We start from the raw sequence: 14,935 nt of genomic DNA on the forward strand, positions 1-14,935 counted from the left end.
CTTTGAATTATGGTGTTGGTGAAGAATACTGACTATACCATGGACTGCCAGTAAGAACAAACAAATTTGTCTTGGAAGAAGTACAACCAGAATGCTACCTGGAAGCGAGGACGGTGAGACTTTGTCTCACGTACTTTGGACATGTTACGTCAGCAAAAGGGCTGATAGGGAGTATTTTCATACGTACAACTGTAAAGTTAAGACTAAATCAAAGGTAGAAATGAAGGTGAAGGATTAATATTCAAATGTTATACATTTTAACATAGGGAAAATAATGCAACCAAAATATGGGAAGGAAAAGAAAAAGAGGAAAGTAACATAAGCTCATTGATTCTGCAAGAGGCAAGAGCTGCGAAACCATCAAAAACTGACAAACCATATAATAAAATATTAAACAACAAGAGAGGGGAGTAAAGTCATTTAAAAGATATAAAGCACAGGGGATGAGAATGAACTACAAGGGATGGTGGGATATGACACTTCCCTGTGTATATCTTTTTCTACAGTTCCATTAGAAATATATTCACATTTTGCAGACTTTGAAAAAAAATCAAAACCAACACGGATGGGGAAGACCCAAAATGAAATATCAACAGGCACAAACACACGCAGAAAAAACTAACTGTAAGAAGGAATCAATAATATAACCATGCTGGGGGGGGGGGAGGGGAATTAAACTCTAAGTCAATTTTGGAAAACAGTATTTTCACTATACATTGTAAGGTTAAAGACAAAAAGAACAGTACACGAATTATCATTCTCTAATTAGTAGATTTGTTTTTCATAGGTATGTTGTTCTTGTATGCCATTCAGTTGATTTCGACTCATAGCAGCCCTATAGGACAGAGTAGAACTCTTCCATAGGGTTTCCTAAGCTGTAATCTTTATGGAACAGACGATGAGGTCTTTCTCCTGCAGAGTGGCTAGTAGGTTCGAACTGCCGACCTTTTGGTTAGCAGCCAAGTGCTTAACTGTTGCACTACCAGGGCTCCTTTTCACAAGCATAAGGATTATCAATTTGCCAACTACTTTATACATACTCTAGTATTATGTATGTGTGTGTGTGTGTGTGTGTGTGTGTGTGTGTGTATCTTGTGGATAATGAAAGCCTAGGTTTCTCACTATCAAATACAGAAGTTAAACATAAGGAAAGGCTAGGATGAACACTGTGGTGGAATACTGAAATTGGAGGTATCAGTATGAACTCAGTTGTCAATACAGGTACATATAGATATTGACGTGTGTACACATCACATATATTACTAGCTCTGCCACTGAGAGGGTCTAGAAGTAATGGCATCCTAGTACCAGAGAGGATGCATGCTACCCAGGTTTGGGTTTCTAAATACCATTCTCCAATAAAAGAAACCAAGTTCCTTAAACAGCTGACTGACATGGGGAAAAGTACAAGAGGAGCTAGAATAACTTGAATTGCCAGGAAGTAAAAAAAAGTACACAAAAATTGATGAGGACATGTCAAAAGGAAACCAACACCAACTTGAAGGGACTCCCCACATACAAATCTGGGACAATTTAAACATCAAATAAATAATGACAGCAATAGTTTCTATTCTTAGAATAAAACAAGAATCTATAAACCCATAGTGGTATAAATAAGTAATTGAATAAATAAATGTCAGAGTGATATCAATAAATAAATGAATATATAAATAAATGGGAAAAAGAGGAAAGCACTCCTTAAAGTAAAATTCCAACTAATATAGAAAGGATGATTGAAACAGAAAAATCACCTTTTGCCAAGCATGACAGTAATAATCGTTGCAGCAAGAATCATGAATGGATGCTAAAATCACTGAGAGACAGTATGATGGGAAATATAATAGTCACAGGGTCTCAAAGTATCTCCTCACATAATACTTACTGAACACAAAAGGAAACACAGTAACTTTATAAAGGTGACCCCTTGCAGGCACCACCTTAACTAAGTGATCAGCATTAAGGGCACCTGCAATGCAACATAGTCAGATTGTGTGCTCCCTGATACCGTGCACTGAGAAGGATACAACATCACTTCTATGGTAGTCTTATGAAAAAATCCTAACCTGAATTTAATCACGAGAACCCACCAAACAAGCCCAACTTTGGGACACTCTATAAAACAACTCTTCAAAAATTGCAAGATTATAAAAGGCAAAAAAAAAACTAAGGGCCTACCCAGGTGAAAGGAGCCATGACAACCACGTGCAACAGTTCATCCTGGGTTGGATCCTGGAGCCAGAAAAAGGGCATTAATGGACGACCGGGGAAATGTAATCTGCATATTAAGGAATATTATTATATCAGTGTTACTTTTTTGATTTTGATCATTGTAGCTATGTAAAAATGTTAACATCTGGACAATCTGGGGGAAGGACATAAAGGAATTCTTTGTACTGTGGTTGGAACTGTTTTCTAAGTCTTAAAAACATTCAAACCAGAAAGTTTAAAAAAATGCAAAATAAAACAAAACTTTCCCAAAGCCACAAGTAAGTGACAGATTTGGGGACTCCATGCCACCATGCTTCACCACATGCTATGACCACTCAACACAACAGTACTGACGACTACCTCAGGTGTCAGGTACTATTCTAAATGCCTTACACATATTAACTTGCAGTCCCCTTCCCCCCTCTCTCCTCCTTCTCGTCATCATCATCTCCATCATCATCTTGAAGAGACACAGAGAAGTCAGGAAATGTTTCCAATATCACATAGCTGGTAAGTAGTAAAAGTCCCTCAGTGGTGCAAACAGTTAAGCACTTGGCTGCTAAATGAAAAGTTGGCCGTTTGAGTCCACTCAGTGGCACCTTGGAAGAAAGGTCTGGCAATCTACTTCCAAAAGACTAGCCATTAAAACCCAGTGGAGCACAGTTCTACTCTGACACACATGCAGTCACCATGAGTCAAAGCCACCTTGATGACAACTGGTTTGATTTGTTTTTTTGTAGTGAGTAGCAATGCTACAAGCAATCCTGGTGGCACAGTGGCTTAGTGCTCAGCTGCTTTCCAACCCACCAGTGGCTTCACAGGAGAAAGACGTGGCAGTCTGCTTCTGTAAAGATTACAGCCTTGGAAATTCTATGGGGCAGTTCTACTCTGTTTTACAGGATTACAAGGTCGAAAAGACAGGAATGGGGAAGTAAGACTACAGTTTGAATCCAAGTAGTCTGACTCTAAAGTCCATGATTTCATGTTCTTAACTAGTCCCCTAAGAAACCCTGGTGAAGCAATGGTTAAGCACTCAGCTACTAACTGAAAGGTCAGAGGTTCGATCCCACCAGCCATTCAAGGGAGAAAAGACCTGGAGATCTGATCCTGTAAAGATTACTGCCTAGGAAACCCTATGATGCCATTCTATCCTGTCATATATAGGGCCACTATGAGTCAGAATCAACTCAACGGCACACAATAACTAGTCCCCTGCAAGAAGGTTCTGTAAAAAGGAGACAATCAGAAATCAAGAGATCTTTAAAATTAAAAAGTGTCAAAATTTAAAAAAATCAATTTAAGGTTAAAAGTCAAGAACATCTTTTAGAAAGTAAAATAAAGAAATAAAGGAATGATAAAAGAGAGGAGAGATGAGCAATAGAAATAATCCAGCGGATCCAGGTTAGGGTTAAGAGGATTTCCAGAAAGACACCAAAGAAGACAGAGAGGAGAATATTATCAAAGAAACAATATCAAAGAAAATTCCCCAGGGCTCAAGAGGAACAGGAGTATGCAAAACGAAAAGGCTCTACTAGTGCTGACCGGGACAAATGAAAAAGACTCAGATCTGGACACATCCATCACTGTGAAATTTCAGACGCCAAGGATAAAAAGGAGAACTTAAAAGTCTCCAGGGGGAAAAAAAGACCAAAATTAAAACAGGTCACCCACAAAAGAATAAGAAACACAATAAGATGTATCTTCATCAACACTGGATGATAAAAAACCATGGAGTACAGCCACGAACATACTGAAGGGAAATAATTTTTGACCTAGAACTGAATGAGCTGCTATATCAAATGACAAGAGCTCAGAAAAAACTTATTTCCCATTACTCCCTTGTTTTATTTTAGAGAGATGTTATAATATACATTTACATTTATTCTTTCTTCCTTCAAGTAATGTGAAGATGTACTCCAACGAAACAAAATTAAAAAAAAAGAAAACACAGCATTTAGAAAATAGTGGCTCCATCCCAGAGCACCATGAAGAGAAATCCAAAACTGACAGCTCTACAGCAAACCCAGAGGCAACCAGGTGAAACGGGACAAGAAAGCAGAGGGATCTAGGATAAGAGGGGGATTCCATACAATAAACAGTGTGATCGAGAGCTTGAGGGAAAATGAGGATATAATAAAGATGCTGTATACAAGAAAAACAGGAAAAAAGAAGAAAAGCAATTAGAAACTCTTAACCCGTTACCACGGAGTCAATTCCAACTCATAGCGACCCTATAGAAACTCTAGGAAATATAAAAAGCCACAGGATGAGGTCATGATCCAAATACAAAACAACTAAATCCAATTTAGGAACAGGAAAACAGTGGGTTTCAAGATGAACGAATGAAAAGGATTGTAAACAATAAAGCTTAAGAAAACAGTAGATGGTTAAAACCACCACCCGTCTGTTAGTTCACCACATTGGGGTGGCTTGAGTAAAGCTATGTCACCAGTATTTCAAAGAACAATAGCGTCACCCATGGTGAATAGGTTCCAGGGGAGCTTCCAGCCTAAGACAGATTAGGGAGAAAGGCATGGTGACGTACTTGTGAAAATTAGCCAAAGAAAACCTTACAGATCCCTACAGAACACTGTCTGACTCACTTGCTTTGGACACATGATCAGGAAGGTCAGTTGCTGGAGGAGGACATGACTTTTGGTGAAGTAGAGGGCCAGTGAGATGGACTGGCACAACAGCCACAAGGATGGACCCGAACATTCCGGTAATCGTGAGGGTGATGCAAGACCAGGCAATGTTTCGTTCTGTTGTACATATGGTTGTCATGAGTCAGAGGTGACTCAGTGGCAGCTACATAGTTCTATCTTTAAAAAAAAGTGTCAGAAACTCAAGGAAAAACAAAAGGCTACTTCAAATCTATGTTGCTGTGCACTGTCAAGTCAATTTTCAACTCATAGTGACCCCACGTGACAGAGCAGAACTGCCTTACAGGGTTTTCTAGGCCGTAATCTTTATGGGAGCAGATTGCCAGGTTTTTCTCCCCTGGAGTCACTGGGTGGGTTCGAACCACCAACCTTTTGGTTAGCAGCTGAGCACTCAACTGTTGCACCACCAGGGCTCCTGGGACAAACTAAACTGGGCATGATTCTGAGCAACTGATGGCATCCAAGAAAGATTTACCCATTAGAACATCTCTTTTGAGTAACACAGGACCATGACATTGAAAACAGAGAAGGAAATAGCTCAGCAGTGAATATTTCCCTAATCATAATAACGCAAAAGCTGAGTATCAATTTTCAACTATTGAAATCAATCTGCAAACAGAGCATAGAAAACTTAATTTGATTAGGGAATAGACAAAAATGTGATTGACCTTGACACTGCCAAAGTGAAAATATAGTCAACAAGTTGGAATGTTGAAAAAAGGAACAGGTGATTACTGTTTTTCACTCTAAGGGCTAGGCATTATTTTGAGCAAAAAAAATTTTTTTAATTTTAAAGAAGTTGTTACAAAGAGGTCAAATGCTACAAAGAGGTCAAGTAAGAAAGAGCTGGATCTGGCCTATACTATCACTGGTGACCTTGGAAAAGACCCTTTCAGTAAAACACTGGAATGGAAACCAGACTGTGGTGGGCTGGGGAGCGAGTAGGAAATGAAGACCTAAAGAGGACAGTTATACCCTGTAGAACTCTAAGGCCAGGGGAGATGGGGAGAAAGGTGGCTAACAAGATTAAAAGTAAAAGGAAGGTTGCTGCTGTTATTTTTATACGAAAGAGACTTGAGCATGTTTTCAATTTGTTCAGAGGGGCTGACAGGTGATGAAATCCAGGGTACAGGGAGAAGAACTAGTCTTGTACAGGAGAAAGGATAGCTATTCTTCTGAAATGAGAAGAGGCAGAGGTGGGCTTATTAGGGGAATCAAAAAGCTGGTGAGATCCAGCTGATGGCAAGAGCACAGAAAGCTTCTCTTAATGTGACCAAATCAAGAGCTGGAAGAGCTCCAGAATAGGTTGTTTCAAACAGCCGAACAAGAGATCCACAAGGACTCCTTCTTGAGTAAATGGGCTTCGGTGACAGACCTGGGAGCAAGGCTGACAGCATTTTTATATTTGAGAATCATTTTATATTACCTCATCAAGTGGCTAAATTCTTTTTTCTTCATGAGAATCCTTTCAGATTATTTGGTATCTGAATCTAGAAGACTATCTCTGGAGAATTTTGTGCCAGGTTTGACTCAGGAGGACAAAGTTTTACCCATTTATATAAGATCCTACAGCAAGTGAGCAGCAAAAAGAGTAACAACAGTAAGACAGCCGTGTACCTTCTTATTCTGTATTTATGTTAACCTTCCATCCAAAAGTGGCTCTACCTCCAGGCATTAATGCTGATGAAACAGTGTTATGTTACTGTGTGCCAGGCTTGTCCTAAGTAACCTGCAGCCTATAGACAGATTTTAATAAAATGCAGGCCTCTTTTTCCTCCAAAGATTTTATTTTAAATTCAGTTACCACCAAAACCATGATTTTGAGACTGCAAAAACAGATAATTTCATTAAAAATAAAACAGCCAAGAGTGTTCTGGAGCAGATCAATCAGTTTAAAAAGTCACGGGGATAAAACTAAATCTATGGCGACCACAGATACAACACACATGGATCATTTCTAAGGCCGACCCGGCTTGGGAACACCAAGGATGTCAGCGAAAGGTGGTAGTGAGGTAAAGGGAAGTATTTATCCAGCAGCTTCCTAGTGTGTCCTGGATTACTGTAACACGATACATCAGACTTTAGTGTAAAGCTGCTCAAACTGGAGCAGTGGTTGTTTACAACACCCTTAGCAACTTGAAACATTGAAATTTCAACAATGGTGTCAGCTGACTGAAAAGTTTTGAATAATGTAATCACAGTGATTTACCATTTGACACGAATGTATTTCTAGCTTATCAACAGGCTACCAGTGACCCCTTTTACCTCACACATACTGAAATAATGAATTTGGGGCCTTAGAATTACTTTGTATTAAAAACGACAGGAAAAGGTTTGTAGAGTTGAAATAACACTTACACTCATCATCTCATTTAATCCTCTACCGTTTTGTTTTATTACTCCTTGTGCTGGGGAGGCCTTGCTCATACTACAGTCTTATCTTTGACTGTAGCAGCCTTTCTTTTATCACTGCCTATTTTATTTATGTATCCTCTGTGTAGGCTTTGGAAACCCTGGTGGAGTAGTGGTTAAGTGCTACAGCTGCTAACCAAAGGGTCGGCAGTTCGAATCCTCCAGGCGCTCCTTGGAAACTGTCGGGTAGTTCTACTCTGTCCTATAGGGTTGCTGTGAGTCGGAATCAACTCGACAGCACTGGGTTTGGTTTTGGTTTTGGTGTAGGCTTTGGAAACCCTGGTGGTGTAGTAGTTAAAAGCTACAGCTGCTAACCAAAAGGTCAGCAGTTTGAAACCATCAGGCACTCCTTGGAAACCCTATGCAGCAGTTCTACTCTGTCCTATAGGGTCGCTATGAGTCGGAATCAACTCAACGGCAATGGGTTTGGTTTGCAGGCTTTGAGTTATCTTTCAGGTTAATTATCTTTATGCTTTCTTGCTTTGTTTTTTCACCCACCTCTATATCACTGTTCGTGCTATGATTGCTTGTTATTCTGATCTATGCTTTGATACACTCTCTCACTTTGACCATTCCCATCGTGTTGAAATCCTGATTTCACTGTTGAGATTAACCTTCCTCTATGATGCCTTAACGAAATTGCTCTGCAACTTTTACACACTAACTGCTCTGCCTTGGTTCTCTGTAAGAAACTTCTCCCTCTTCAACAATCACCATAACATCTGTCTCACTCAAATCTTAGCTTCTAGACTCTTAGAAACATACTTCACTATGCCCAAACTTTTCATTTGTCTCTTCTTCTTTCCCTTATTTTTACCCTGGTCTTTGGCTACTTAAATTGTCCCCTATGACTAGAATTCCTGCTAATCAGAATAGAACAGGCTACCCTTCTCCTCCAACTTTACTGCTTAAAAATCCTGATTATTAAGGACTATTTTTTTTATACCTAAATTTACTTCCCATTTCTTATATTATTTAACATACTTATTCACTGTATCATTGAGGAAACTGCAATTAAGTAGAATTACTCATCTAAACTCATAAATTTAGAGCAAACACAAAAATGTACAATAAAAGGAAAAACCTAAATAAACTTGGATTCTGTTTCTTATCCAGTTTAGCCTTATCATCCGATGATCTTGTAGCAAACTGAATTCTCACCACGCAGAACCAGAAGCATCCATCACTATCTAAAGAGTAACAAAGTGATACTGGAAGAAAAAAAGCCACGAGGTATAAGTATAATCCATGCACACATACATTAAAATGACACATTGGCCAAGAGTATTCCCTCATAAAGGTAAGCAACTCTTCTTTAAAAGGTATATTATATACATGTATGGCACACAAGCAGGTTTGCTCCCAAGTTTATGATTTTCTATGGGCTTTATACAGCTAAAACTCAAAAATTTGGAACCCAGGTTTGATTTTTCTAAGTAAATGTTAGGCTATCATCCTAACAGACTCCATCTGAATGGTAGACACACAAAAAAAAGACCCTATAGCAATCTGGAAACCCTGGTGGCATAGTGGTCAAGACCTACAGCTGCTAACCAAAAGGTCGGCAGTTTGAATCCACCAGGTGCTCCTTGGGAACCCTGTGGGGCAGTTCTACCCTGTCCTATGGGCTCACTATGAGTCAGAACCGACTCGACAGCCAATGGGTTTTTTTGCTTTGCAGCAACCCACTGTGGTTGGGGGAAGGGGTATGCGGAGAGAATGAGAATGGAAGTTGGGAAAAAGGGAAGAAGGTAAAATAAAACCAGAAGGGAGCCTTGATGAGCCAATGATGACGTGTGCCAAGATGAGAAAGATATAATTAACTCAACTCCCTGCACCTCAGGGCAAAACAAAACCAAACATAGGGGACTACAGGGCAGCAACATATTATGTTTTCCCCTAAAGCCCAGAGATATCAATTCGTCATCTAAAATACTTCTGATGCATAGCCACAAAGTAATACAATTATCAGCCTTTGGTATGGGGGAGGGGAAGACTTACACCCAAAGTAAATAAAAACTGTTTAAGTTGGACACAGTTATAGTGACACATTAGAAGAAATAACTTTCTAACAGCTTTCTACCACACTGCATGGGGTGTCTCAGCCCTGGAAATATTCACCAAAAAAAAAAACCAAACCTGTTGCCGTCAAGTCAATCCCGACTCATAATAACCCTATAGGACAGAGTAGAACTGCCCCATAGAGTATCCAAGAAGCGCCTGGTGGATTCGAACTGCTGACCTTTTGATTAGCAGCCATAGCACTAACCACTACACCACCAGGGTTTCCGGAAATATTCAAGCAGAAGCCAAATAGTCAAATCAATGATGGCCTGGAAGGTATCCCTTCATTAAGTAGGATTTGACCTTTATTCCCTCCCAGATCTCTTTTCTCCAAAAAGGAAAGTGCATATGTAATTTTTCTAGAAAAATTTCCATCTGTTCTTAGGTAGTCATCTGTTTAAAATTATCCTTTCCCACTGGCTGTTCTACATGGTGGTGAAAGCTTTAAATCTTAAAAATAAGTATCAGCTCACTCTAATGGGCTAAAAGGAATCAGAGTCCACTTATCATGAGTAAGGGAGAGGGTTCAATACTCCAATGCCATTTTATTCCCACTCTAAAAAGAAACTTGTGTTTTCTTTAGCAGTGATAGGATATATAGAGTTAGAGGTCAAAAAAGGGAAAGTGTAAAATCTATACACAGGGATTACCTTGAAGTGACACAAACTGTATAGCTGGATGGTAATGTATACAAGACTAATTCCTCTCAATAATTTTGACATTGAATTGAGTTTGGTACATCATGTTTCAAATACTTATTCTTGGGACCACAGGTTCAAACACCAGCACAGATGATTCTCATTTGTCTGCAGACAACAGTAAACTACCAAATGCCATACAGTTAAGTGTAGGAGATTTGAGACCCCATTCCATAAAAAGAGATGGCTTCTTTTAGAGTAGGAACATTATGCTTTAAGTCAAGTATACTTGGTTATTCCAGGCACAATTGGTCCTACCTGGAGAGACAACTCCTAAATGGGCAATGCCTTTAAATGTTCTTTCATGAAGTGCCTGATTTTCTTTTCTTCCCTTACCTGATAATGAGCCTGGGCTTGCTGTGCTGAGTTCAAGGTGACATTGCAGAGCTTGCAGTACAGGGGCTTACAGAGGTCCTCCAGGGCAGAGTCTTGATCCCCTCCCTTAGGTAACCCTTCTTCCCCTGCCAGAGGCAAGGAAGCCTCCTGCCCAAAAGGCTTCTGTGGCGGAAGCTGCAAGGTTCCTGTAGACCTGGTGGCCACTGACATAGGAGGAGAGGACGAGGGCCGCTTAGGTGGAGGAAGCCCGGCGTGTTGCAAGAGGATCATTGGGTAGAAAAGCGTTGGGCATAATCCAGTGGACGACGAGAAGTCTGGTCTTTAGATCTAAATCAACAGCAAAAGAATACTCACTTAAATATGTGACCTCATACTTAGCAGTACAAAAAGGAGATGACCACACCATCCGATCCCTTCTTTTCCTTTTCCAAACCCCTCTTTAGGACTTTCTTCCCTTCTGCCTCAGCCGAAAGGCTTTCCCTGTTTCCTAGTCCACACTGACACAACTGCCCTTCCACTGAGAACGGCTTTATAAAAAAAAACGCTTTATAGATTTAGTTTTATTTTGCTTGGCCCAGCTCCAACTGCTGCCCCTCTGGCCCATGAACATTAATAGCTTTGCATCCACGGCTAATTAAATCTAAAAGTCACATGGCTAAAATGGACATCAAAGGTCACCTAGTCCAGACCTCTTCCCGCAGGCACACTTTCGCTCAAACACTCTTAATGTCAACCATGCACAGACAAAAACAACATTGGCTAAGAACCTGAGCAAATGTCTCCTTTCCATCCCAACTAGATTTTCCATCCAAACTCTGTCAAAAAGAGTGAAATAAAGATTATCATCACTGAGAATCCTTAAAACACTTCTAGGGCTATCTAAAATATCACGAGACTCTAGGAATAACTAACCCAGAGTTAAAATATGACCGAAATAAATACAAATGTTCCTTCTGATCAAGCAATAATATTTAAATAGTTGAACCCATGATTCCTTAGAGCAGAGACTGCAAACAGACAGCCTGCAGGCCACATGCAGTCAAGGCATGCTATTTGGAATATACAGTGCTCAATATACAGTGTTCTGGTTTGCTTTCATTTTTCAAATTGAATTTGTTGTAAACATTAAAAATAGAGACAGTCCTGGCTTCTCTTGATAAAGGGACGACTGGCAACACTTAACCCATGTTCCTACATGGGGAGCAATTAGCTAGTGCTGAGAGGGACCAACCCTTGTAGCCAGGTCTGCCTTCTCCAGGTCATCGCAGTCCCTTACTCAGCCTGTTGCCTGCAGGCCCTGGATTTTAGGACTTCACGTCATTTAGCCTTAGACTGTATTTATGAGTACCCTGTAAAATAAAAATATTTTCTTTCCCTCTAGAGGCAAATTATCTGCACACACACACACACACACAAAAGAAATTATCAAGTAAATATCTAATGTGTTAATGGATCACACTACCGTGAGCACCAATATAACTTCAGTTCACCAGTCGTTAGGTTATTTCCTTTCCCCTTCTTATTAAATAACCAATAGCCCCTATTCTGTTTCCTTCACAAAAGATCTAATAAGTTCTACTTCCTCTCCAATCTTCATGCATGATCTCCGCTGCCTCCCACCCACATGGCATCTTCGAACCCTGCTATCTCAAAATGAACCCCAGTACACACTTCCAGCTCCCAAGATTCTAATTAACTGAAACTGAAATCCTTATTTCAAAATCCACTATTCCCTCCACTCTCCCAACATTATTAAAAAAAAAAAAAAAAAACTCTTTTCTTGGTCAATAGACTAGGGCTATTTTAAGCTGCAAAAATACCAAGCTGAAATTTTCCATCTGCAATGGAAATGTGCACATTTTACAGCAAGAACAGATTTACTAAAAGGAACCAGGTAAATCTGGAAAGGTTCTAAGTCTCTTTAACCACATTTGAGAAGTACAAGGTCCCGAGAAGTTGCAATCAAGTAACAACTTTTATACTAAATTCAGGGTCTGGGGGTAGCAGAGGAAATCAGTGCAATGGGGAAATAATGTAGTTCAGTGCAAGACCCATCAATTACCGGTCACAGTATTTAATGATTTTATTATTTCATTGATCATAATATTTAGAAAAACAGTAACATCCTTTGATTCTTAAGCAGAAGTATGTTACTATGTCTCTGGGAACATAAAGCAATACAGACTTAGAACACCTAAAAAGTTAGGTTCTCTACAATCATAGTCCTCTCAGTTACTTCAACCAAACATATCCAGAAAGGAAAGACGTTTCAAAAGGGAAACCAAAGAGACAAAGACCACTTAAAAAAAAAAAAAAAGTTAATTATATATACTAATTCATAATGTTAAAAGGCCACACATGCCACTTACACTGGGTCTACTGATGACAAACTGCCCCAACATGCTGCTAGTTCAGAAAAGAGAAGGTAAACCAAGGTGCAAAACATCCAGATAAAAGATATCAGCAATATAAAGAGAAAATCAAAGGCTACCAATTGCCTAGACATGTCTGAACTTGTTTTTTGAAAGCTCACTGCCATTTGAGGAAATTCCAGGATGTGTCTCCCCCAGTGTGGCCCACAGGTTTCCATCAAAATAAAAGCCCTTTCAAGACACAGAGGTACAAAAGGCCTCCTTGCAGAAGTGAGAAGACCCACTGAATTATCATTTTATCTTTATAATTTTTAAAGACAAGCCAGATATTCAACATTGATTTTTTCTGGTATATTTATCAAAATCATAGTATCAATTCAAAAAAGATCTATACATGGCAACTACATCTGATATCACTAACCTTGCATACAAAGAGCAGCATAAAATATCAATCTAAAATAAATAAAACCAAGCCTTCAAAAAACGCAGGAAGGGTAAAATAGAAACTCAAACCATATGCAACTGAAATTTGTTCAACTGCTGCGTAGATCAGAAGAGTCTAACTTGAAGGTTGATGTCAATAAATATCCCTCCTATCTTAAAAACCATTTCATTGGAGGCTTGAAGCAGCATAAATGAAAGATTTATGATGGTTAATTTTCCGGTTTGGAAGAGATTGAGGGGGAAACCAGAGCTTCACTTAAAGAAAATTAAGTATCATACTTAGTTTTCATGATTGGAATGGGGCCTACTTTCACATACTGTACTAAAAACAATTACTTTCCTATTTGAAGGAGAGAGAACAGAATAAAGAGGCCGGTTTACTGGCCCCTCAGTCTGTAATGGGGAATTCTGGAAACAAGAGAAAGACTGTGAGCATTACTCAGAGGTCATCAGAACGCAGGGAGAAGAAATGGGGGGGGTGGGCGGTAAGAATCGACTGAGACAAGGTTTCTCCTATGAGGAAGAATCCGAAAGAACGCAGGAACCTGGGAGAGAAGAGGCCTTGATGAATTGGCGAACGTGTGCCAATCTCAGCCCTGCTGGTTGCCAATCCTACGGAACGGTTTACATATCTCAATCAGTGCGACACACACTTCGCCATCGCCCACATATACTTTACATGCCTAAGGTGTGCATGCACACACACACCCCACACACACACACGCAAGCACACACCTCAATCCCGTAAGGATGCCATCACGGAAGATGGAATCCCCGACTCCCGCGGGGCGGAGGCAGTGCGCCGGCCAAGGCAGTTGCGCGCAGACCCGGTCCCAAAGGTACACGTGAAATGCTTAAAAGGAACGCATCCATCCAAGCCGCGCAGCCCCGTCACGTGGGGGCAGGTGGACCCGCAGCATCCGACGGAGCCGCGGTCCTGGCCGCTCCCGGGCTTGTCACCCAGCCGCACTCACCGGAACCCCGGCACGCGCCCTGAGTCTCGGCCCCGCGGCCCCGGGAGGCCGCCGTCCGCTCCGCACCCGCTCGGCCGGCTCCGCGCCGCCTCTCCTCGGCGCAACTTTCGCGGCTGCTCTGCGCCGAGCCGCCCCACAGCCGAAGGCTGACTGTCAAAAGTCAGCCCCACCGGACACAGGAGGAAACAGCTGCAGGAAGTGACTGCAGAGCCGGGAGGCGGCGGAGGAGGAGACAGGGCGCCTGGCGGGCGTCACCAGTGCGCATGTGCCGGCGGAGCAGGCCCGGCGGCGGCCGCGGCCCCCGCGTCCCTGGCTGGCGGGGACCCGGCAGGTGTCGCGAGTGCCAGCGCAGGGGCGCCGGGCCGGGCTGGGGAACAAAGGCCCGACCAAGCCAAATGCCGGATGCACCGCCGCCAGTCCCGGCAGACAGCGCCTAAGGCATCATGTACGCCGGCAAGTTGGTCCACAGCAGAAGCTTGCCTGGGGCTCGTGCAACTTTCCCCTCCTGCCTTTGAGATCCAAACCTTTTCATCCCTACCCGTTCCTCAGCTATGGTGGCTGAGTGGAACTGCCGAAATAGCCAGGAGCCTTTAAACTGTGCGACAGATCCTTCAAACTACGCCTTTTTCCATGCCCGGACCAGGTTGGAGGAAGAAGAGCGAGGTTGCCTGTTCACTGGTCTCCCATCCCACAAGATCCCCTACATAAGCCCGTGTCATCTCCTCTGCGCTGAAGTAGGAGGAGATAGAGAGGACTTTTTCCTG

General features: G+C 41.5%; 1 protein-coding gene across 4 annotated transcripts in view; it reads right to left on the minus strand.

Annotated features, from left to right (window-relative positions):
* The window catches only part of ZMAT3 (zinc finger matrin-type 3), a 36,002-nt gene extending 21,718 nt beyond the window's left edge, over positions 1-14,284 (minus strand). For 2 of the 4 annotated variants that reach the window (XM_023555490.2, XM_010596014.3), the window contains exons 1-2: positions 14,172-14,284; positions 10,382-10,708 (exon numbers count right to left, since the gene is read on the minus strand). In XM_023555490.2, the coding sequence (XP_023411258.1) occupies positions 10,382-10,651 (270 nt within the window). In that variant the 5' untranslated portion in view covers positions 10,652-10,708; positions 14,172-14,284. The other 2 variants (XM_010596016.3, XM_010596015.3) reach the window with 2 other exon arrangements.
* Between the last annotated feature and the right edge of the window lie 651 nt (positions 14,285-14,935).

This window comes from Loxodonta africana, chromosome 23 (genome assembly GCF_030014295.1).
Source record: "Loxodonta africana isolate mLoxAfr1 chromosome 23, mLoxAfr1.hap2, whole genome shotgun sequence".
NCBI classification, from domain to species: Eukaryota; Metazoa; Chordata; class Mammalia; order Proboscidea; family Elephantidae; genus Loxodonta; species Loxodonta africana.